This window comes from Etheostoma spectabile, unplaced genomic scaffold (genome assembly GCF_008692095.1).
Source record: "Etheostoma spectabile isolate EspeVRDwgs_2016 unplaced genomic scaffold, UIUC_Espe_1.0 scaffold00001643, whole genome shotgun sequence".
NCBI lineage: Eukaryota > Metazoa > Chordata > Actinopteri > Perciformes > Percidae > Etheostoma > Etheostoma spectabile.
The window spans coordinates 7139-33717 of record NW_022602787.1 but is presented as its reverse complement, the minus strand read 5'-3'; the positions used below and the strand labels follow the sequence as shown (position 1 = coordinate 33717).

The following is a 26579-nucleotide window of genomic DNA, read 5'->3' as shown; positions in this document are numbered from 1 at the left end:
AGTAGGAACATCGAAGCAGCCTTAGAGTACATCAGCAAAATGGGTTACCTCGACCCCGAAATGAGCTCATGTCCGTGTCATCAAGCACCAGACTTCTCCAGGTACAAATACAACCTCAATAAGTTGACCATGGCTAGTAGATTTAATGACTCTGCACATCTCTTTACTACATTATTCATTGTATGTGCTAAATGATCTAGTTACTTACAGGAAGTTTAATCAAATGATTTTGTTACGTTATATATTAAGTGATCCTATTCCTTCTCCTTTCAGGAAAAGTTGGCATGCCGAAATCGATGGACCACGACCTGCACTAGAGGCTCCAGGCGAGGCTGGTGCCATGCCTCCTTACCACCAGATGGGGGCTCCCATGTACGAGGGGGGCAGGTGGATACGGGCCCTGAGGGTGAGATGCCCAGACCCTACATGAGCGCTCCCCCTGTAATGAACTACATGAGCCTCCGTCTGGTGGGACACAGGGCCCTGCTATGGGAAACCCGAGGGGGCGACCTCCCAGTATGGGCACTATCCACAAGTGATGGCCACCCAGAGAAACCCAGCCAACACCATGTACCCTCCAGGGGCCCAGCAGAAGGGCTACCCTGGCGGTATGGAGCAGCACGGGCCCATGATGAGCTACAACGTCCCTGGGCAGCCTCTGCAGCTCCAGCCTCAGCCACCAGGGGGGCCCCGTCCCAGGCCCCCACTATGACTACAGCCACGCCAGTCCACACATGATGGAGCCGGCTGGCTATGGAGTTAAGAGAACCGCCTCCTTCCAGAAACAAGATGGCACCGCCCCCCATGGCGCCCCCAGACAACTACGTCAACATGCAGGGGAAAGGGGCCATGGGCCAGAATGGTCCAGGAGGGGGAGGATACCCTGCTAACCTGTACATGTCCTCTCATTCTCACCCATGCCAGGCCAGCCCCACCTCCCACCAGGTCCACATGATGTCCCGTTCCCCAGGTGGGGTGGCAGCAATGGGCCCTGACTTCTCCGACATGCCCCAGGGATTGATGACACCATCCAGAGCTAGCCTCAACTTGGACCTGTATGAGCACCACTGGGCGGGGCCTCCAGGTCCTGAAAGTGCTCCTCAAGCCAGACAACCCCAGCCCCAGGCCCATTCAGGGGGGAGGTGTGTGTCCCCAGCAGAACCAACTCCTTCAACAGTCGCTCTGCGGGCCCAATGGTGTCCGGCCTGCAATGGCTGCGCCCCCACAGCTGGCAAACAGGACTCCTCCTTGGGCCCTCCGAACACCATCCCGGCTGTTACATCCCCGCCGATCCAACAGCCGGTCAAGAGTATCCGTGTGATGAGGCCAGAACCCAAGACGGCTGTGGGACCGTGTCACCCCAGCTGGATGACTGCTCAGGCCCAGGACGCAGCGGAGCCTCTGACCTACATGCCAGAGGAGACCTATACTCTTGAGCCTGCTCCGGAGCCGCGCTGCCCACCGCCACCTTACCCCAAAAACCTGCTCATGTCTGGGCCGGAGGAAGGAGCCGGAGTCATGTGTGGAGCTCAGGAACTCAGCAGCCCTGCTGCCAGAAGCACACATGGTGACAGTGGAGGGAGCGGAAAGGCCGAGGAGAGACAGCAGGTGAAAGAGAAGACGAAGATGGGCAAGGGAGAAAAAATGTAAAAGACAAGAAGCAGATCCAGACGTCACCGGTTCCGGTGAGGAAGAATGGACGTGATGAAGAGAAGAGAGAGTCACGCATCAAGACCTACTCCCCTTTTGCTTTCAAGTTCTATATGGAGCAGCACATAGAGAATGTGATGAAGACCCACCAGCAGAAACTGAACCGCAGGCTTCAGTTGGAACAAGAGATGTCCAAGGTAAGACCGCCCAGAAAGCAATGAGATTATAGAAGCAATAAAGAGGTCTTGAAAATGAACTTGCAAGTCTTAGCGAGTGTCTTGAGCGCCCAACAGCAATGTATGAAACCCCTGCAGGCTCTTTTTATTTTTGTTATTGAAAGACATTTTTTTGGGGCATTTTAGGCCTTTATTTCCACAGGACAGTTGAAGACATGAAATAGGAGACAGAGGTGGGGGGTATGACATGCAGCAAAGGGCTGCAGGTCAAAGTCAAACCCGCGGCCGCTGCGTCGACGACTATATGTGTGCACCTGCTCTACCAGCTGAGCTAAGCCGGCTCTGAGTGATAACGCCCTGCATGTCCTGTAATTTGCATCACTTTTGCTATTGGATGGACCATTTTAAATAACCTTAATTTAAGTGTTTGGCTTCACTGGAAAGCATCTTTAAATAGGAATTAATTACCTAAAAATTGTGTTTACAATATCACAGACCATTTTCCAGAGAACACATAGGTGTTCTGACTTGTTTTAAAATTCAAGGCAGACACTATATAATAATTAATACAAGTATTTTAGGATATTTAATAAAATCTAAAAACTGTCTTTAAGTGACTTACAACATGCTTTAGAACCATTATAGTCGAAAATAAATTAGAACAGAAGACATGGCTAGCATGTTTATTTTTGCATAATGAAAGAAAAGAAGTTTTGCAAGCGGCAACATTTTTCATTTTAATGATATAAATGACATTGTGTTTTGATATATTTTTTTAAGATAATTTTTTGGGCATTTTTGGTCTTTTTATTTTTGATGGGACAACTGAAGACAAGGGGGAGACGGAGGGGGCAATGACATACAGCAAAGGGCCGCAAGTCGGAGACAAACCCTGGTCCGCTGCGTCAAGTAGTAAACCTCTATATATGGCACCCGCTCTACCAACTGAGCTATCTGGGCGCCCATGTTTTGCTATTCTGCAGAGCAGACATCCATCAGTTCTCAGGCAGCTGAGGAAAACGTACACAGATAAATGGTAGCAGCAAATTGTTCACTGTGAAGGTTTGTCCAGTCTCAAAGAATGCTTTGAGTCTCTGGAAGTCGATCTCCATAGTGTGGTGAAATGAAAAGTAAACCAGTGGCTGTCTGGTAAAGTTGTTCTCTGTATAGGACATGAAAATGATAATTAGTTGTATGGAGCCGTGATGTCCAAGAGTTTGTCATCCAGAGAATTATCCCTCAGGACTTTTGTTTGAGACAACAATTTCGTTGTCTTGGGATGAGAAGGCAGTGAGTTCACACTTCTATTTGCCTGAGCTTGTCCTAAGTCATGATTTTCTCCTTTGTCCTTTTGACTTGCTTTAAGACAGACCCAGACATTTAGATAAAAGAATTAGTTAAATTTTTTACATTAAAAAATGTACTTAAAAAAAAAAAATGTGTTTAGTCCTGTTTCTTTAACCCCTGTCCTTTCTGCCCAGGCTGGCCTTTCGGAAGCAGAGCAGGAGCAGATGAGGAAGATGCTGAACCAGAAAGAGTCCAACTACAACAGGCTACGCCGTGCCAAAATGGACAAGTCCATGTTTGTCAAAATCAAGACTTTGGGTATAGGTGCCTTTGGTGAAGTGTGTCTCACACGTAAAGTGGACACGGGTGCACTTTATGCCATGAAAACACTGCGCAAGAAAGATGTCCTTAACCGGAACCAGGTGAATTAACATTTTTGTTCATACTGTATATGAAGAAGTCCTACAGTTGCTACTTTTATTACTGTATTAATCCATTACAAATCAGGCACGGCCAGTAACTACTTTCTTTGGTGCAGGTGGCCCACGTGAAAGCAGAGCGTGACATCCTGGCGGAGGCAGACAACGAGTGGGTGGTGCGTCTCTACTACTCCTTCCAGGACCGTGACAGCCTCTACTTCGTCATGGATTACATCCCCGGAGGAGACATGATGAGCCTGCTCATTCGTATGGGCGTCTTCGCCGAACCTCTTGCACGCTTCTACGTGGCGGAGCTGACGCTGGCCATCGAGAGCGTCCACAAGATGGGCTTCATTCACCGCGACATCAAGCCCGACAACATCCTCATTGACCTGGACGGACACATCAAGCTGACGGACTTTGGTCTGTGCACGGGCTTCCGCTGGACGCACAACTCCAAGTACTACCAGAAAGGTGGGGCAGTTTGTGATGATGGTTAAGTGCTCTAAATATTTTAACATAAACACAGGATTCAACACATTATTAGAAAGATTCTGGAGGATTCCGTGGATTTTGTAAACATGAAACCTATGTAACAGTGTACTGTATAACCTAATGCAGAAAATGGTCTTTTCTTAGAACAACTTCTTGCTTTCACTGTTTTCTGATAGAGAATCATATTTCAGATATGTCTCATTTATCTACTCTAATCCGAATGCTTGAGCCTTAATTGTCTTGTTTTTGAAATCACGTTCTGTCAAAATAAGCTTGCAGGCGCATTTTTACGCACATTCATACTGTCAGATACCATGTCCAATGCTAGTTTTCTTTTGCCGGTCATTAAGTTCTATGCTTCAGGGCACCTCCGAAGTGCTGGCGATAGTTACCTTTCCCATCCAGCTAACCCAGACAGTGTGTTTATTGTCTGCAGTTTAACAGTATTGTCCCCTTCTTCCGCCTCCAGGGAGCCACGTCAGACAGGACAGCATGGAGCCCAGTGACTTCTGGGACGACGTGTCTAACTGCCGCTGCGGCGACCGGCTGATGACGCTTGAGCAGCGTGCCAACCGGCAGCACCAGCGCTGCCTGGCTCACTCCCTGGTGGGAACACCTAACTACATCGCACCGGAGGTGCTGCTGCGCAAAGGTGGGTGAGAACAGAAGGGATAATTACTGCAGATACAGCTGAGTAGTGTCTGAAATAAAGTGTCTTCTTACTGCAGAAACCTTTTATTTGGGTTTGATTTTTGCTAACTTAACCACACAGATAAAAGAGGTGCTGCTTTTTGTAGAAAGAGAGTACATATTATGGCAAGTAGAGACAATGTAAACATGTTCAGAGGCAAAAGAATTCAAAGGTTGTGTCAAAAGGTTATCACCTGACGTGATGGGTGACATTAACTGATCTGAGTCCTCAGACATGCTGCATTTTTTGCATGTGTAATAGAGTCCTTGAATATTTGAACACAGACCCTTTTTGTTGTGTTGGCTCTGTACTCAGCACAGTACATTAAAAAGGAAGATATAACAGTGATGTTTAAATGCTGACAGGGAGCTTTCATTTAAGGGTATTTGGGTGAACACCGCAGATTTTTGTCATACTGTTCAAAAATTGTGGAACTCTGTATAAAAAGGGCTACACGTTGTACACTGTTGATCCAGCATCAATGTGCACACCCTCATCCACTATCATTTCAAATCAATCTGCTGAAGTACAGAGCCAACACACTTTAAAGTATGTGTACAAATACTTACTACGATACTGGATTTGTTCTGTATGTGCACTTAACCAATTAATCTGACAGTTGTGTCTTGTTGTGCAGGTTACACCCAGCTGTGTGACTGGTGGAGCGTGGGAGTGATCCTGTTTGAGATGCTGGTGGGACAGCCACCCTTCCTGGCCCCCACACCTACCGAGACTCAGATTAAGGTCAGTGAAGAAGACAAATATTCCCACTTTTGATTTAAAAAATAGAATTATTGACCAATTAATGAATGAATCACAGCCTGGTGTTGCTGGATCAGTTCAGTTGCACCAGGCCAGGCTTCATTTTAGGCAGTTTCCAGGTATAAATGTGACTTCAGACATCATGTTTAGAGTTTTTGTAGTTTAAAAATGGTAAGATTGTACATTATTCAGAAACTACTGGTTCCAAGGTCATGAATTAACTTTCAATATCAATTGTAGGTTTGAATCCAACAGATTATAAAAGTATACCTTCTGCCTATGTACATCTACACTGTACCTAGCTGTGGTGACCTCATATATTGTGTCTCTCCCCTCCACAGGTCATTAACTGGGAGAGCACACTGCAGGTGCCTGCCCAGGTAAAACTGAGCCCTGAGGCCGTCGACATCATCGGTCGTCTCTGCTGCTCCGCGGAGGATCGCCTGGGTGCCAACGGCGCCGGCGAGATCAAGGCTCACCCCTTCTTCACCCAGATGGACTTCTCCAGCAATCTGCGGCAGCAACCGGCACCCTACCGGCCCAAGATCGCCCACCCGATGGACACATCCAACTTTGACCCTGTGGAGGAGGAGGGTGGACCTGGGGCGTGGCGTGACAGCGGGGACAGCACCCGCACCTTGGACACGCTCTGCTCCCCGCACGGGAAGCACCCGGAGCACGCATTCTACGAGTTCACCTTCCGCAGATTCTTCGACGACAACGGCTGTCCTTTCCGCTACCCTAAACCGCTTGAGGCCAGCGAGGTGTCGCCAAGCATGGGCCCAGAAGAGGAGGACGAAGAAGAAGATGAGGAGGAGGAAGATGAAGAGGAAGAGGGAGAGCAGGGGGAGGGATGTGAGCCGGTGTACGTGTAGAGCGGCAGACTGACAGGCTTTGTGGGTGGCGTGTGTCTGTTATTACCAGGTTTAATGCTCATCATTCAGCTCATGACCCTCCCACCTACCACTGCTCTTCTTCTGTGTATGTGTCTGTGTGTAGAGGTGTGCATTCTACACAGGAGTGTGTGTGTGTTTATGCCTATCTGGCATGTGTGATTGTTACGTTGCTGGAACAGGATTGATGAACATCGCCACCTTGTGGAATCTATAGTGCATCCACAATGACTTCAAGTACAAAACTCCCCTGATCTGGGACCAAGAAAAATTTTGTATGTGACCGACTGCAGCAAGGGTAAAGCGGTTAGAAGAATAAGACTCAGAAACTGTACAGGTTGAAAGAAAAAAACGATTGGGAGTGTACGGATATCTAGATCACAGACAAGACTTCTAATTCGAAGACTACTTCTGGTTCTTCCAGCGGTTTCTTGTCCCATTCCTTCCACCCTTGAGTCTTACGGACGACTGAAACATCTCAGTGATCTTCTGACACCGAAGCTACGTCCTGTCTGTACGTCCTGAGCTGCTTTACACTCGAATATCAGACAAAGCAACGATGAGTGAAACCAGTTTCCTCATTGATCGCGGGGTGGGGGGGACCTCTTTCACAGCTGCTGCAAAATAAGCTACAAAGACACATTGCATGCATGTGCACACACTCAGCACACATTCAGTACAGCTTGAAGGAAAGGGTGAAAAAAGCAGTCTCTGCAGGTAGATTTCAGTGTCCATATTTCAAGACGTTGACTTCCCAGGTTCCACCAACACAGAGAAAAACAGTTTGGCAGCCCTCTTGTTGCGTCCCTTTTGGCAGCATTCATTTTTCAGATTTCTGCAATTAAATCAGATAAACTTGCTTTATCTGCTTTACCAAAATGCCAAACAAATTAGCCACATCTTTTGGGTTGCTCCATCTATACTATATATCCACAGCTGCCTCATTTTGTGCCAACTGTAATTCAGTGTAATAATGTGTTCTCAAGATGGAGCCTTATCCTTCTTCCCTCAAGAGTTTGCTGTTTCACATATCCTTGTGTTTATAAAATGTTTCCTGTTACTGATCCTCTATTGTGACTGACCATTTCAAAGCTCACCTCCCAAAATGAAAATCTTCCACCTACACAAAGAGCGTGTGTAGAGTTCAGACAAGGCTCTAAATATCAAGTCCGACACGGTTTTAGTCGGATCAAAGACTGAACCACTGTAATGTCTATAGAGCCTGACATGCAGTGAATTTCCGCTCAAAGATTAAAAGAATGATTCCCCCCGCTTTGTTTTAAGAAAAGAACTAATGAATAGAATGACACCTTATTTAAGAAAGTTAAGAGAAATCAGAGCCAGACCCGGACAAGCCTGGACCCGTTGGGTCGGATGGTGCCGAGTTGGTTTCTGACTGAGAAACGAAGCTCTCGCAAACGAACACGCGTTCACCGAGATGCACAATTTTACAGCTATTTCGCAAAGATGAGTTGCATTGTAACTTAAACAGCCTCCTCTTCTGGAGGCTGCCATGAAAACGCAAAGCAACATGTTCTTACACTAGCAAACGTGATAGTACTATGTGCAATACAAAATACATTTATATATAGTTTTTTTTTTAAACACTTATTATCCTTTTTGAACGTTTTAGTACTGAAATGTACAAATATATTGTTTTTTTTCATATATATATATATATATATGAATCCTCTTCAGTTACAACATGCTGCTTATTATTTTGTTTAATATTATTTACATTAATATTATAATTGTTATTACATGTGTACCTGTTTTTGTTTTGTTGTGGCTTAAAAGAAGTGTTTGCATTATTGCCAAGTGTGCTTGGGTTTTGAAAGTAATGAGCCGCGTGCCTTTCTAAGTGAATGTTGGGAGTGTGTTTCGCCTCTTGATGACGAAGGAGACGACAGTGATGATGATGATGATGATGATGATGATGATGATGATGATGACGACGATCAGTGTTTGCAGAACAGCGACGGTGGACTCTGCAGCTCCTGCAGACGGGCTGGTCCTGAATGCAGGAGAGGGGGGTGTAAAGCATTCTGGTTCAGAGAGAGAGAGGGAACAGAGTAGATAAAGGTTAGAGAATGAGGAGGAGCGTGGTAGGTTGGCTTTAGGAAACGGAATTTGAAAAAAAGAATTCTCTATTTTTACAAAACAAGTGGTTATACTTCAACAAAGACTTAGTGTTTGGTACATTTTCTTCATTTATCCGGAATGACCACAAGTGTGAGTGTTGTTTAGCTTTTACTACAGACCTGTGCCATGTTCTGTATTGACGGTATCATTCAGAACTTTCTTGCTTATTGACAATCAGTGAACTGCTCTCTCCGTGTCACTCTGAACCGTTTAACACTAAACTGTTCCAACAGTATTCTGAATTCGACTTTAATGACAGGGAATGTTAGAGAAGTCAGAACCTTTTTAAAGAGATTTTTCTGATGCATAACGGTGATGGAAAATGTGAGGATCAGATTTGTTACAGAAGATTTTTTTATTTTGCCTTACAATGTATTGAAAGTTTTGTTTTTCTGTCGATGTGCCTTGTGTTCTAAAGTGAGCAGCACAATCTTATCAGCTTTTTCAGACCTCTTAACTGTTATTATAATTTATCTGTGGAAGTTTTTATCAGATTCACACTGGCTTTGTTCACATGCACCAACAATCTTCTTATTCTAGTCAATACATTTAAGTAAATAGAGATAGATAAGGCCGTTGATTTGAGTGAAATTGGGCAGAACAATACATTATTTAATAAATTGCATGGCGGCATTTTTCTTTAACTCAATGTATCTCTGTGCAACGTATTGTTTTAGGAAAAGGGAAACAGGGCTTTCACCACTGTGCAATGGTGAAACTCGGGTCATCTGTAAATTTCACATCACAGACCGACACATGCAGTCATGATGGGAAAGCACCTTTTTTTGCTGTTTGTCAAGACTGCGTTTAATTATGGCTTAAATTGGACTAAAGCCAGTATACTGCATTTAACATAGCCAGTGTTGACAGTGAGCTTCCCAGATAAACGGCAGTCTTCCACAGAGCAGCACCACTGGATCCATTATGGATGAAGTGCCTTGCTCAAAGGCACCATCATTGAGATTAAGGCAGACAGTTGTTGCTCTTTTCACTCTTCCCATCCTAAGTTTTTCCTCAGCTGGTCCAGATGTCCACTTCCATTTTTTATAAACCTCCCGTTGCCAATCTACGTCGACCGGGATGGACTGCTTCATGAAAAATAGCTTTATAACGAGAGCCGCAACTCTCTGCAGAGTGTGTGAGGTGTTTCCTGGATGTGTTTTTTTTTTTTTCTGTTTCTAAGGTTAGAGAGTGATGACTGACAATCTTTGACTGACTTGATATCTGATTTCTTCACGAGACTTACTTGTGTATCCTTTTCATTTTGTATTTCTACTCTAAGGAGCCTTCTGTTGCCTTTGACACTCTTTAATGTATGATACAATTCTGTTACTCTTTAATTGATATTTATACAGATATAGATATTTTTTGTATCTTGTTTCCCCTTTTTAAAGTCCCCTTGTGCTAATGTTCAAAAACTCATGTCTACGCAGTATTATAGAAGATGTAATGGGGATAGCTATCTCTTTTTTTACATTTATGTATGAACTGAGAATTTGTAAAAATGCTTTCACAGTCCTTGTGTGTAAAATGTATGTATAAATTAAATTAACCAACTTGGACTAGTGCATTATTTCACTGCATTAATGTGTGAATGAATGATATATTAATTTTATTATTATTATTTGTTACTGCCATGGCTTCAGAGAGAAATCACATTGATAATGTAATATACAACAAAGGATTTTATTTCTGTAATCTTTTGAAAAATATTTATCTGCCTTTAAAAGAGAGAAATTACAGTCAGGGTACAGTACTGATAAATGTTACAAACGTGTTACGTTTCCTGATGGAAATGTGAACTTGAAAGGTAGCGAATGGTAGTTTATAGCTACACATCATATTTCTATTAACTTGTATGTGTAAAATCCTAATCTGCAGAGGATAACCGTCAAAAGTGGAGTAAAAAGTGCAAATGCTTTCGTATAAAGTGGTATTAAAAGGAAATATTAAGAACCTGAAAATTATTAGTTTGTTACAAGTAAAAGTGCTGCATTTAAATGCTTAGTTAAGTAAAAGTATTTGCATCGTGCATTGTGCCAAAAGTAAAAGCACATAGTGCTATTATGCAGAAAGGACCATTTCAGAATGATTATATCACTTGATTATTGCTTAATTTTGTATGCATCAATGTGTTCATCACTTTAAAAATGGAGTTGATGTATAGCCTAATCCATATTAATTAATTAGGATTTATTAGTTTATAGGTTGTATTCATAATCTGAATCTGTAAAGTAACTAATGCCAAATAAATGCAGTGAAGTAAAAAGTGCATCTGCTTTCAAAATTAAATTGAGTAGAAGTATAAATTGGCACAGAATGGAAAAATTCAAGTAAAGTACAAGTACCTGAAAATTGTAGGCTATATATATGTGTAGCCTAACAGTTGAGTACGCAATTTTTAAGTTAAAAAAGGTTACTTTTTATATACCTTTCTACTGTCTATACTGTTTTATCGTCATATTTCAGAATCAGAATCAGCTTTATTGACCAGGTATGAAGACACATACGAGGATTTTTCCTTTGGAGCATAGTTGCTCACAATGTGCTTACACATTCAAAACAATCAACCCAACAAACAATATATACACACTGATAAAGACACACTAATATAGACACACTTATATAGACACACTAATATAGACACACTAATATAGACACACTGATATAGACACTGATATAGACACACTAATATAGACACACTGATATAGACACTGATATAGACACACTAATATAGATACACTGATATAGACACTGATATAGACACACTAATATATGCACACTAATATATGCACACTGATATAGACACACTGATATAGACACACTGATATAGACACACTGATATAGACACACTGATAAAGACACACTGATATAGACACACTGATATAGACACACTGATATAGACACACTAATATAGACACACTAATATAGACACACTGATATAGACACTGATATAGACACACTAATATAGACACACTAATATAGATACACTGATATAGACACTGATATAGACACACTAATATATGCACACTAATATATGCACACTGATATAGACACACTGATATAGACACACTGATATAGACACACTGATATAGACACACTGATATAGACACACTGATATAGACACACTAATATAGACACACTAATATAGACACACTGATATAGACACTGATATAGACACACTGATACAGACACACTGATACAGACACACTGATACAGACACACTGATACAGACACACTGATATAGACACACTGATATAGACACACTAATATAGACACACTAATATATACACACTAATATATACACACTGATATATACACACTAATATAGACACACTGATATAGACACTGATATAGACACACTGATATAGACACACTGATATAGACACACTGATATAGACACACTGATATAGACACACTGATATAGACACACTGATATAGACACACTGATATAGACACACTGATATAGACACACTGATATATACACACTGATATAGACACACTGATATAGACACACTGATATAGACACACTGATATAGACACACTGATATAGACACACTGATATAGACACACTGATATAGACACACTGATATAGACACACTAATATATACATACTCTAGTCTAAACAGAAACAATGTAGAGAGATGAGTGCAATGAAGAGACCAATAAAAATTATTTAAATGTGGAACATAGTGCAAAGGGTACAGGGATAAATAGTATTAAGTTATTATATCATATATATATATATTATTATATTTTTGCTAAATATGGGACTTAAATATCTAAAAAATAAAAAGTCTGAACTTGAGTTAGACAGTAAATATTTCTCATGTCTGAATAATAATAATAATAATAATAATAAATAATAATAATAACAGCCCGCTGCCTCCACGTTAACCCAGCACGGGTCGGATGAAGAGAAACCGTGCCGGGCAGAGCTGTAATCCCACAATGCAGAGCGCATGGCGCGTCATTGGAGAGGGACGGCGATGATGGCGGCGGTCGGTGCACCAGAAGTGATCACACAGCTGGAAAGCGCTGCCAAAGTTTTAATGGTGAGAGATTCAACGTTGTTCCGCAGCCACGAAGGGGCGGGCGGGACTCATACGGGACCTCTGGGTCGGCTGGAGGTCGGCGTTTGGGCACGCCCGCGGTTAAACCCGGTTTTTGTTGTTAAATGTGTTCAGTTTTTCGGAGCCACGGTCAGTGTGTGTGTGTGTGTGTGTGTGTGTGTGTGTGTGTGTGTGTGTGTGTGTGTGTGTGTGTGTGTGTGTGTGTGTGTGTGTGTGTGTGTGTGTGTGTGTGTGTGTGTGTGTGTGTGTGTGTGTGTGTGTGTGTGTGTGTGTGCGCGCGATGCATGGCGCCTTCCCTACCTTTGCCTGTCTCCATCCCGCAAAAAAATCCCAACATTCCCACTCGCCTTCCCTTTCCCTCCTTCCTCTCGTAAACCACCTCCATCCTAAAACACCGCCCCGGCTCTGGACGCGTTCCCATGCGGCTTCAGAAACTACTGGAAAAAAAACACTGCAGTTCGTTAAGTTGTTTTTTTTTTTGTTGCACTCTGTGGAGGAGGCAGCTGGAGCATCCCGTCGCTGTGGATTCACTCGGTCTGTAGCTTTAGCATTCCTGTAGCGTCACGTTTCCTCCTAAAACACTCATTTCCATCCAGTGTTTTGCCTCGTTTTGCTCCTCGTTCAACTCTCTCGAGCCTCCCTTTGGAGCAACTGTCTGCACGCAGCAGCTAACAGCCGGTGGCTAACCGTGCGCATGTCATGACATGAGTCTGTGGATCGGATACATGAGCTAGCTAGAGCTTCTTCTTCTTGCTTCCTGCCATTTTGCTTCTTCTTGGGGTTTTAAGTGCATCGTTGCTCAGTTTTTTTGTTGTTGTTTTTTTTATAATATAATCCTGCTTGAAATCACACAAGTGCATTGCCGTCACGTGTTATTTAACAGGTGTCTTGTGAGTGGATGGTGAGCAATGTCTGGCTTTGTTTTGGGGTGTAATGAATCAAAATGTATATGTTTCAGTGTCCAGAATCAAGAATCAACAAGAACTTTATTTGCCATTTGTGTTTTCACACATAGGAACTCATGTGCAGTAGTTACTCAGAGTCAAGTTGAGTTTAAAAAGACACACAAAGCATTTACATCATGGATACGTCCAGGATAAGTGGCATCATATTTTACCATTCAGGACAAGGTTCTTGATTTAATATTCCTGTGAATTTAACTATTTAGCCAGTTGAACAGGACAATGCCGTGGTTATCAGTCTGACATCATATTGTGGGTGTGTATATTATATACTGTTTATAAAAAAGCAACAATGACCAACAACATATGGTGTCTATTGATGTCAAGTATTCTGTAGATTGTGAAGAAATAAAATAGTGCAAAGGAATAAGTATTGAATTGGTTAATTAAAGGGGCGGGAATTACCAGTGGCCTCATGATGTATTATCATGATACTTACCTCATGATATAGTATTATTGCGATTTAAACATATTGCAACAGTCGTCTGTGATATATTGCAATGTATAACCTTTTTTTCCAAATTCAAATTTTTCAAATTATGTCCCCAAAACATCTGTTTTATCTAAAAAAAAAAAAAAAGATACATTTCAATGTTTGTTCATCTCACTTCAATTTTATTGCTGCAAAATGTAACTGTCAAGCAGACAAACTGACCAACACACACACACACATATATATATATATATATATTTATTAAGGGTGTGACGAGATCTCGTTTTACGAGATCTCGCGAGATTAAAACGTGACGAGATTTCTCGTCGAGGTGAAAAGTTGTCTCGTGAGGCAATGTGATGTCAGCGTGATGGAGCGTGAAATTACTATTGATGATCCCCCTACCACTTTTAAGTCATTTGTGTGGCAACATTTTGGTTTTCCTGCGGAAATGATAAACGGCGAAAGAGTGACAGACAAGACAAACACAATATGTAAACATTGTAAGAAGAAAATGCCATCATTCATCATTAATAGTTGATTTCAAAATGCAACTAAATTGTTTTGCATTTTGTGATTTTTCAGTTGAATAAAAAAACTATTTTCCATTCATATATTTCATCAAGGATTTCTTTAAAATTTTTAAAAAAATCTCGTCTCGTCTCGTTCTCGTGAACCCAATCTCGTGATGTGTCTCGTCTCGTGGAGTAAGCGTCTCGTCACACCCCTAATATATATATATAATGAAACCTTTTTAATATTGCTCCACTGTAGGGTTGTTGGTGCTTCCACAAAACATTTACATAATAAGATTTGTGATTAATAAAAATCATCATCACTACCGTGGATGTAATAGTATGAATTAATAAAGTGGGCAAAGGGAAATAAAAGAACAGCTACAGTCTGATAAGTTTAGAAAATTACATCAATTCACTGTATTGCAGCCTGTAAAATCGTAAAAAGACGACACTTAGACCATATTAAGGTATCCAAAATCCAAGACAATATCTAATCTTGTATCAAGATATCAATATACTATTAATATATTGCCGAGCCCTTACTAACAGTTTTATTTAGTTGTTTTATCAAATCATTGTAATACAATCAATCAAATTGTGTGTTTTGTGGATTGGTACATATCGAACATTTATACATTTTAGTACTTAATTACTTATGTCAGATTTCCAAAGTCTTTTTATTTATTTTTTTGCACAGCCCATTGCGTTAACATCAGCTAAGCTGTGTGTGGTTTCCCATACCTACACAGATGCTCTGTTGAATATGACACTAACTCCCCGTTCAGTCTACATTTCTGTTATTATTGTTTTAGGGATTGTGAACCTTGTGTGCGTTCCTTCACCAGGGCTGTGCCAATCATTTTGTACCTCAGTACAAGCTGTTAATGGTGAATGAATAACTTATTCAAAAATTAGTAGTGCTGCTGAACTGTGTTTCATTATATTAAGAGGTTTTTCATAACATTTAGTCACCCTAATGGTATAATGCAATGCAGTTCAACCGCAAAATACATCACATCACCTCTGCAACAGTCTGAGCTTGTGTGTGCACCTGCATGTATGCTCTCATTTAAAAGGTTTTTAGCATGCAACTTTCCTGGTGTGTGTGTGTGTGTGTGTGTGTGTGTGTGTGTCTCTGTCTGTGTGTGTCTCTGTCTGTGGTGTGTGTGTGTGTGTGTGTGTGTGTGTGTGTGTGTGTGTGTGTGTGTGTGTGTGTGTGTGTGTGTGTGTGTGTGTGTGTCTGTGTGTCTGTCTGTGTGTCTGTCTGTCTGTCTGTCTGTCTGTCTGTCTGTCTGTCTGTCTGTGTGTTTCATATTTTGTTATTGTGGAGGGTTTTCTGTTATTGTCTGTCTTATACTTCTTCTGTAAAGTATGACAACAGTATTATTAGGGTTGGGTACCAAAGCCCGGTTCCACTATGCCACCGGTAGGAATCAGATCGCATTACAAAGCAATGTTCAGTTCCACTTAAAGTGTCGACTGAAACATTTTCCCTCTCTCCCTCCATTTTTACGAACGTAAAAATATCACACTTTCTCTGTAGTCTATCGTTAGCTAGCTACCGGAAATGTAGGCTACTTTTAAAATGCCATATTTCCCTCTGGGCTCTGGTTAGCATAGCAACCCAACATTTATTTTGTTGTTACTTATTAATAGTGTAACTGATATTTATTGTTAAATTATAGTAGTTAGGTGACTTACGTTTTTACTTATTATATATTTAAGTACTTTAAACCGTTAATATATTGGTAAATTTAAATAAAATAAACTCTAGAAAAGAGGATTTCTTTGATGTCATTTTTAGTTTTTCTAGAATCGGTTTAGGAATCAGAATAATTTCCAAAGTACTGGTTCGGCATCGGAGACGATACCCAACCTTAAGTAGAATACCAGGGTGTGTGACTGTAATACTAAAGGCTGTACCGAATAGTCTTAATCTTTGAAACTTCACTCATATTGTTGACATTTTAATTCTAAATCAACATTTGAATGCCACATGGCCCTCATTTCTTTCCTTTTATCCATTTGTCTGCTGCACTAGCCTTCATAAACAGAAAGGGAGGCAGGTGTCTGCATTAACACGGCAGTCTGTAAATGTTGTTTTTTCTTGTGTGTGTGTTTACAGGCACCGCCGTCCATGGTCAGCACCGAACAGAGACAGCATGCTGAACATATATTCCTCTCCTTCAGGAAATCCAAATCCCTTTTGCCATCTGCAAACACATCCTAGGTAACTATTGACGTGATCATTTAGACTGCACAGCATCATTTTAACCTAGGATTATTATTTTTTTTTAAATGAACAAAAATTAATCCAAATAAGACAACTCTGTTTTTTCATAGAATTCAAAACGGGGTAGGTGTTTCCATTTAACTACTCCAATCTGGGCTTCAGCCACTGATGTTATGATGACAAACCGGCTATCAACGTCATACACCCCATTCAGACAGAATATTGTTCTCATTTATTTTGTCCACCATGTTCATATCAACGAGGTAAATTAGAAACACCTCTTTGTAAAATAATACAACTCAACAGCAGCACAAATGATATCATCCAGAATGATTATACAGTTAAATCAAGACCTTTTTGAAAGAATTTAAATTAAAAACTGAACATTATAACCTCAATGAAGGATTCACTACAGCAGGGGTTCCCAAAACTTTCAGCCCACGACCCCCAAAGTAACGGTGCAAGTGACTTGCGACCCCCCCCCCCCACTATAAACGTATACAAACATTGCGCGCAACCGCGCACGCACTATAGGCGTATCCAAAATGAGCATATTGACAACACAAAATAACACAACAGCCATGACATTATTTTACAGTAATTTACTCATTACTTTAATTTGAACTTAACCTCGCCTAATGAGATGGTTTAATGTTGGAGACCGCTACTCGGAAAGAAAGAAAATCCAAAGAGCTGTTCTCTGTTTAATTATTTGCTTGGTTGTATTTTAAATGTAGCCACTAGTTTTATCTTGTGTTAAAATCATGGCTAACATACGCTATTTCTAATCGTTTTTAAATTTTAGTTTTATTTCTGGAAATCAACTCGCGACACCCCCCTCTCTGGCTCGCGACCCCCCTGTGGGTCCCGACCCCCACTTTGGGAATCACTGCACTACAGTACTGTTTGGCTTAAACTCTGTTAAACCCAACAAACTGTCAAACTCAGTCCATGTCACTCTAGCTTGATTTTGCCTAATGTTTTAATTTTGAACATTTTGTTTCCAAACAAAGGAAGAAGTGTGTTTCCAAACACTTACGTATGAATGGAATGTTATTTATATTGACAATATGAAACTGATAGCCGTTAAAAGCAGCAGTAATAAACCACCAGGGAATCTGCAACGCCATACTATACGACACCAGTTTCAGTTGTAAAAGCTTGTTTTTTTTTGTTTTTTTTACGTTAACTGTGACAGCACTTGTGTTTAAACGCAACACAAGAATTCCCAACTCTAAACTCAACAATATTTCTGCAAAGTGTAAAATAGCTGTGTATTGTATTACTTTAATTTGGGGTTTCAACAGTTTTCACATCATAACATGCTTTGAAAGAAATGACTTAATAAGCAGAATTTATTTCCCAGGACTTCCTGGGAACGTCCGTTACATTCAAACCATTGGCAAATGAGTTACTACAAAGCTAATAAAGACTATTTTGGATTTTGGATTTTAGAATCCATTTTAAGATCTTATTGTTTGTTTTTAAATCTCTTAATGGGCTGGCACCATCATATTTATCTGATATGCTGGTTTTGTACGCTCCAGTCAGAGCACTCAGGTCCAGGACCAGTTGCTTTTAGACTGTCCCAGAACCAGACTGAAGACCAGAGGGGACAGAGCTTTCTCGGTGGCAGGTCCGAAGCTCTGCAACTCTCTCCCTCTCAACATTAGAGCAGCGTCCTCTATTGAGAGTTTAAATCACTTTTAAATCACTTTTGCTTTGCTGAGCTGTGACATTTTGTTGTTGTTATTGAATTGAGCAAAGCTTTTTATCTGTTGTCTGTTTTTTGTTGTTTTTGGCATATTCTGTTTTGATGTTTTTCGAGTATTTGTTATGCTTTTTTCCTACGTTGTTATCTATAATTGTACAGCACTTGTACAATTGCTATAGAAATAAACTTTGACCTTTGACCTTGAATTAAGACCATCAACTCCACACAACTCTCTCTCTATATCTCAAGGCTATGTTCAGAAGATTGTGTCATCCGGTGACTTTCGCGGGCAGAAACTCTATTAAAGATAATTGCCTATCCTGAAGAGTTTTCTTTTCTTTTTTTTTTTTTCTTTTTTTTTTTAAATCCTCCGTGTACTCCTTGGCTACTAGCTTTGTGGAGGAGGGATGGGGGGCTGTGCACGATCACGGAAGGCTTGTATCATGTGGACGCGCCAACTACTACGCACTTTACTTTAACCCACTTCTCTTTTTCTCCTTTATCTTTGTATTTCGTCTGATCCACTTTCTTTTTTCTGGTCTCCAGAGACCAGTAAGGTGGACTACGTGCTGTTCCAGGCGGCCACGGCCATCATGGAGGCGGTGGTGCGGGAGTGGATCCTGCTGGAGAAGAGCAGCATTGAGTCGCTCCGGGCCTTTCTCCTCACCTACGTCTTACAAAGACCCAAGTAAGAAAGGAGGAAAGGGGCATAATTAAACCTGTGCTTGTCTTGCAGGTCTCTTAATATTATTATTATTATTATTAGACCTTCAATGGTGAGTGATGCACAGAAAATTGAGTAATTCAAGAGCCTTTAAAGCCTCTGAACACCCACGCCAATAGGAATGACAAAGGTTGTTTTTTTTGGTCTGCCCTAACAGGGGCAACAACACTTAAAGTGGACTCAGGAAGATGTCAGTCTAATCCAATCCAACTTTATTTGTTAAGCACTTTAAAACCACCAAAGTGCTGTACAGAAAAGTACAAAAAGAAACATAACATTATAACACGAGTAAAAAATAATACCTGTGCAATTAAAACAATTAAACTAAATAATGAAATGCAGTAAATGAAGTTGACATCCTACTAGGTGTCAAAGGCCACAGAGAAGAGGTGGGTTTTACGACGTGATTTAAAAACAGACAAAGAAGAGGCCTGTTTAACGTGCAGAGGCATTCCACAATTTGCTTAGTTTTAGGCACACTCAGGAGCAGCTGATCACCTGACCTGAGGGAGTGTGTCGGTACGTAAGGGCGGATAAACTCAGCGAGGTAGGACGGGGCAAGACCATTCAAGGCTTTAAAAGCAAATAAAAGAATTTTAAAATGGATATCCTAAATTGAGCAGGCAGCCGCCAGTGGAGTGAGGTTAAAATGGGGGAAATGTGCTCATGTTTACGTGTGCCGGTTAAAAGACGTGCAGCAGGAATCCATACCATCTGGAGACGGGCAATGGAGGAGTCTAACCACACCTGCACAGTCCTGGAAAAGGTCCCCTCAGCCACGTTAACGAGAAGCACCTGTGTGGGTGTTCAGGGCCTTCAATATGTATCAACAAACTGTCAAATCCAACAGATATACAGTAGAAAGGTCTATTTGATGAGCAGGAGCGTATTTGTTTGTGCAAGTAATATTAATGCCATTTGAAATTGGGGTCCTCCAAATAACAAGATTCCCCAAATGCTTTACATTCCTTATCTTAAAAAAATCAACCTATTTAAACTAATAGGTTTTTATGCCCTAAATGAATTGGACAGAAGTCTAGGCTGATGTTTCTAATCGACCGATTCTTCATGTGTAGTACGCTGGTAAAAACAGCAGCGAAGAAGAGCACAGACCAATTTTATATGAACAAGTTACAGAAACGCTGACCTGGTGCAGGGACAGGTTACCAAACTGTTCATCAAACAAGCCAGTGGGGTTTCTGTTTACTCTTACTTGTGTTGAGAGTGTGATTTAAAAAAAATATATATATAGTGCAGTTAAACAATTTTAAATATTTAGTTGCCAATAATTGCATTAATGTCATAGTTAACTCGCAATTAATCTCAAATAATCACATATTTTTGTCTATTCTAAATGTCCCTTCATTTTCTTCCCATTATTTTGTCTCATTTTAATGCTCTTAACATGGGAAAAGTGGATCGGCTTGCTTTGCGCAACTGTTTTTCTGTTTTTTTTTATTACTAACTCAAAACGTAATGTAACTGCTTTTTGGCCGGCTCGCAAGCCCAAACAAGTGTGTTTGCGGCGTGCTTGTTGTTGTTTTTTCCGGTCTAGCTAGATCTGATGTGGTGTTGTAGTTTTTCTAACGTTACCAGTTGTTGCAAACAACATGTGAAGAAAAAAAAAAAAACTACAAAGTTTGCTAGGCCAAAAAGAACGTTAAACCGCGCAATAAAAGAAATTGACGTCGTTAATAACACGTTTAACTGACGGCACTAAAAAAAAAAAAAAAGTAAGTTAAACTTTCCATGTGATACAGGTCAAAGAAAATAAGCTGCAGCTGTGAACACGCAGACGACGTCTCAGTCCCTGCGGTGGTCAGTGTTCAGTTAACCTCATGTTAACCCCACCAGCTTCTGCCCTCTGGGGGGCGCTACAGAGCACTGTACGCCAAAACCAACAGATTCAGGAACAGTTTCTACCCACAAGCCATCTCTCTGATAAACAGCTGACTACTGACCCACAGTGTCAGGTTCAGTTCTGGCCAATAACCCAGTAACACGGTCTCTACAGCACCTGGTCACTGGTTCCACTATTATTCCATTTATGTAATATTTATTCATCATTCTCATTCTCATATCTCACTTATTATCCATTACTTATTCATCACTCTCATTTCCTATTTCAGAACTGTTCATAATGTTCATTCTGTTCATATTGTAATATAATAACTTAATACTATTTATCCCAGTACCCTTTGCACTATGTTCCACATTTAAATATTTTTTATTGGTCTCTTCATTGCCCTCATCTCTCTACATTGTTTCTGTTTAGAGTATGTATATATTAGTGTGTATATATCAGTGTGTCTATATTAGTGTGTCTATATTAGTGTGTATGTACTGTTTGTTTGGTTGTTTGTTTTGAATGTGTAAGCACATTGTGAGCAACTATGCTCCGAAGGAAAATTCCTCGTATGTGTCTTCATACCTGGTCAATAAAGCTGATTCTGATTCTGATGTGTGTTGCACTTCCTGTAAGTGTCTTCCAACCGCCTCCCTGTTTCTCTCCAGTCTCCAGAAGTACGTCCGTGAGCAGATCCTTCTGGCGGTGGCGGTCATCGTGAAGAGGGGCTCACTAGACAAAAGCATCAACTGCAAAAGCATCTTTCACGAGGTCGGACAGCTCATCAGCAGCGGAAACACCACAGTGGTGAGACAGATGTACATAATGTATTTGAATCGGTTAATTTGGTTACAATGAACAAATAATCGATCATTGTTCAAGTAATTTTAGTTTTTATTGTATAAGGTTGCAGCTGAAATCACAAAGCATTTTTGACAACATAAAGACAAGAAAACAATATAGACGTCACTATACAGAACATAGACCAGGGAACTCATGCGTTATAATACAACGATTTAAAAGATCATGGGATGTTTTGGTTTTCATCCACGTTAATGACATTAAATCATCAACATTTCTTCCGCTATGTCAAAGCTCTTTCGTATAGATGCTTCTTAAATTGAGAGGAAAAGGCAACTTAATCCATATTAGGTTTAGAGTGAATTAATTTCTTGACATCTACCGTTGGTAAAAGACTTTATGGTTTACTGTAAGCTTAAGTTTTGACATTAAATTAGTAAATAGCTATGTGTTGGGGACTTTTAGGCAGCTTTACAAAACTTGATTCAGGCTGAAAATGAAATAATTTAAGAAGAGAATACATTTTACTTATGGACTAACCCAAACAAAGCACAGAAGTAGATAATTTATGACAACATGCATCAGTTTTGTGAACCATCTCTGCCTCTACCAGCGGTGGGGAGTAATCAAATACATTTATACAAGTACTGCTCTTAGATACTATTTTGGTACTTGTAGTTTCATTTTCTGCTACTTAATACTTCTACTCCAATACAATTCTGAGGGAAATATTGTACTTTTTTACTACACTGGTTTAAATTTAATACATGTCCATAGTCCATGTTTGCCATTTTGTCAAACACCACATGTGCAAGTTTAGTTTCAAAAGATAAAAGTTACAAATAATGAGGCTGGCTTTCAAAACAAAGACTACACCACTGCGTGTTCTAATCTTTTCTCTATTCAGTCCTGTTCTTATAGTCTCAGAATACATAAACAGACTCAAAACAGTTACCCAAAATACAGATGAATGGTAGAACTTGAGTGTATTTAAAACATGAGATGAACAGTTTGATCACATTTATTATATTTGTGACTTGATGGACCACATTTGTGCCCTGGTTACCAACCTCCTGCATGGTATCTGGCTCTGATTTACAAAAAAATGGCACAAAATCCATGCGGGGGGGGAAAACTTCAGGCGTGTTCCTGTGGTCAAAAGAAAGTTTAATATTGAGTATCTTGTTTTCTTTGCTCATGCACTCAAATTGATTTTATATACAAATTCTGTTAGTGTTTTTTTTTTTTATTCTAAAATATTTGTGGTGTTGTACTGTGAGCGTACTACTGCATACTGGTCAAACATTGTATTATAAAAGCAAATTGGAAATCTCCTCTTAATCCAGTAGATGGCACTATTTCATTCGTGTCCTTAACTAAACCCCACAGTAGAAAAGGACAGCTGTGTCCCTGTGGAGGGCTGAAAGCAGCTAGAGATGCACCAGCTACAGCTGTTTAGGCCGATTCCGATTTTTCATCGAGTTTGGCCTGCCAATTTAGCCGATTCCGATTTCATATTTTTTAACCACTTTAAGCACACACAAATATTTATTTTCTATCTTTTCTTTAATAGTACATTTTGCATAGAACATTTTTTGAACAGATAATCGATGCCTATAAAGAGAACTATATAAATTACTCCTGGTTTGGGAAATTCACACACATCTAAAGTGCAATGTTTGGAAGAACAATTTCCTTCTTTTCACATCCAATATCCAACTAAACAAATTTGATATATTTAGCAAACTGAACTTATGTATGTATGTATGTATGTATGTATGTATGTGTATGTATGTATGTATGTATGTATGAAAACAGGGGAAACAGATAATGGCAATAAAATATATAAACAACAAAAATAAATTAAAAATTAAATATAGCCTTGCAATATAAATATCTCTCATAAGATCCACACACGGGCCCGTTTGAACGTTAACAGTAGTTACCTGAAAAAAAGCATGTACTTCCTTTTTTTAGCACGTTTGCTGACTTTGTCATTGTGAATAAATATGATCTATACCAAAGACTTATCTGTAAACGGTACGGTTATCTCGGAACAACCCAGCAAATAGACGGTACCCCAGGGTGCTGTTACCTGAAACGGACGATTTAACGTCACCGCTCATTCTACAGACGGTTTAGTAACTAAACTAAACGCTGAGGGGAGACCACTACGTTGTTGCGGTATGCATCCCCACTAACCTGGAAAGGGTTTAAACGGAAACGTTAACGCATCGTGTCGGAGGAATACAGACCGCGTCTCCTGCACTGGGGGGTCCGAGGGACCGTCATCAGCTGTCTCATCTGGGGTCTGATAAACGGTAAATTCATCAAAATCAGTGTGCCCAACGCTATTTTCCGATCTACTGTTGCTGTGCACGCGGTTTTCTTGTTCCAGTTGTTCAGCCTCAGAGGGGAGAGAGATCAGCTGAGCACACCGCTCGGCAGAGCTTTTCTCACATTTCATCAACCGCTGATGGAGAGCTTGCTTGTGCACGTGTGATGCGGATGTTGCGCGATGGTAAACATGCGGCGCCCGAGTGCATTTGACCGGCATCAAATCGGCATATGTCGGTCTGACCTGCCGGTCGCCGGTCACGGCGGGTCACGTGAAAACCAGCCGGTCAATCGGTGCATGTCTAAAAGCAACTGATAAGGATGCACAAAACCAGACAGGAGGAAGTGATCAGAGAAGTCTAATCTAATGTAGTGTTTGTTTGGAAATAAATCCAACAACTGTGGGAAAACTAAACTAAACTACAGTCAGAGTAGTTGTATTTGAGAATGGATGTCAGGATAATTTGACCTGAAATAGCTGAGATGAGAGAACCTTTTTACCAGTAATCATTTATCTATGAATAGGTCATAAGGAAATATATCCATTCTGTGTCCCGTTTCCTTACCACATGCCAAGGGTACACAATATATTCTAGTACACGTTTGCAGTTGGTGTGCAACGAAAATCAATATACTTTACTATGTTGTAGGACATTAGGCAACATGTGCACTGAGAAGTCGGTTTCATTGCGGCTCTGGAACATCACGACCAAGTAATCCTGACAAAGGAGAAAACAAAATGTTGTTCCAAGAGATTTCATACTTGTTATTGTTTTCGTAGACTTTTTTTTTTTTTCTTCTGAGCTGTCTCACCACAAACCACAACTTGGTTAAATTTTTTGCAGCTGCTCCCTTTCCTTTGTGTGCTGCATTGTGGAGCAATATCAACAGCACGATGAAAATACACGTTGAATGCTGACTTTTTTCAGTAGACTTTTATTTTTTTCAGTGCAATGCACACGTATCTAAAATGTACGCAAAAACTTTTTTAAGTCTTGACGACTTATTGCTGTTGCTCAACTTTGACTGCAGTACAGCTCTTTGTGTAACATTTGTTCTGTGTGATCACACAACCCTCTCTGCTGCAGCAAACACTGGCCTGCTCCATCTTGACGGCTCTGCTCAGCGAGTTCTCCAGCTCCAGTAAGACCAGCAGCATCGGCCTCAGCATGGAGTTTCACGGCAGCTGCAAGCGTCTGTTCCAGGTGTGTTTCCTACTTCACCTTTCACGTTCTTTGTTTTCAGGTGCTTCTAGTACTTCAAGCTTTTACTCCTCCAGTCATTCTTCTTCCGCACCTCCCTCATTTCCAGGAGGAGGGCCTGCATCAGATCTTCATGTTGACCATGGAGGTGCTGCAGGAGTTCAGCCGCAGAGAAAACCTTAACGCCCAGATGTCGTCGGTCTTCCAGCGCTACCTCGCTCTGGCCAACCAGGTCCTCTGCTGGAACTTCCTGCCACCCAATCATATCCTTTCTTTGTCAGAGGCTGATGTGGAGTCTTACGCCTGGAAAGTTAGGATAAAAAAAGTCACGATTTCTAGATCATTACTCGTGATTGGATGCGTTGTGCGAAAAAGTATGCCGAGGAAAAACAGGTCAGTCTGAGTTACCTTCATAACCCCACATTAAGAACAGTTTATGGATTTCATTTCACAGTGTTTTACAGAGTAATTACGCCTAGTTGGGCACAGAATGGCATCTTAAAACCCTAGTGGTCTTCTTTTGTGTGGGTTTAGCCATTGACTTTTATTGGTTTGAGATTTTAATCAACAATTTAACTGCTGAAATCTGGCATCATGATACTCATTTGCAGACAGAATTCAGTTATTATTAAAAAAAAAAAAAGATGATCGGGATGGTTTTAATATGTTATCCAAACATTAAACAACTTTTTGGACGTTTAATAAAAGGGGAACATTGAAATTAAGTTTTGTAGACCTAGTTCACTGTTTAACTTTGACTTTGTTGGAGAGTAAGTCAAAGTGTAATGTAATTATAAATTATAGCAAACTACTTTTCCTACTTACCAGTGTTTGAGATGATAGAACTACAATGCAGATTTGTGATTTGATAATTGCACCTCTTGCATTGCTCACCCCAATAGACTTAATAAAACCACACTGGCTTGTAAAGTATCTCCTAATGTCGACCGTTAAATGTACAAAAATTAGATTTTAGGTTAAAAGAAGAGGGATATGTCTGGGGTGTAATGGGGGAATGTAAGTCAGCAGAATGTCTTCCTAATTGTAGTATTTTTTATTTTTGTCTGCTTGGGATATACTTATTTGTGTGCGTGTGTGGTATCCAGGAATTAATCTGGCCATCGTTTGGTGTTGTAGTGAGAGGCACGCATCATTGTTATCTTTGCAGTTGGCCGCATTGTCGAGCGAACTTAGGCACTGTGTGCGTGCGTGCGTGCGTGT

General features: G+C 40.6%; 1 protein-coding gene and 1 pseudogene across 1 annotated transcript; both read left to right on the top strand.

Annotated features, from left to right (window-relative positions):
- The first annotated feature begins 39 nt into the window (after window positions 1-39).
- LOC116675215 (serine/threonine-protein kinase LATS2-like) lies at window positions 40-7009 on the top strand (annotated as a pseudogene).
- A 5453-nt stretch (window positions 7010-12462) lies between these two features.
- Window positions 12463-25668, top strand: LOC116675216 (exportin-4; the record flags this gene model as incomplete). Its single annotated transcript, XM_032507208.1, has 6 exons — window positions 12463-12570; window positions 16627-16731; window positions 18995-19136; window positions 21687-21825; window positions 25245-25361; window positions 25468-25668. Coding segments are annotated over exons 3-6 (552 nt in total), but the record flags the coding sequence as incomplete, so codon positions are not given.
- Window positions 25669-26579: the final 911 nt, after the last annotated feature.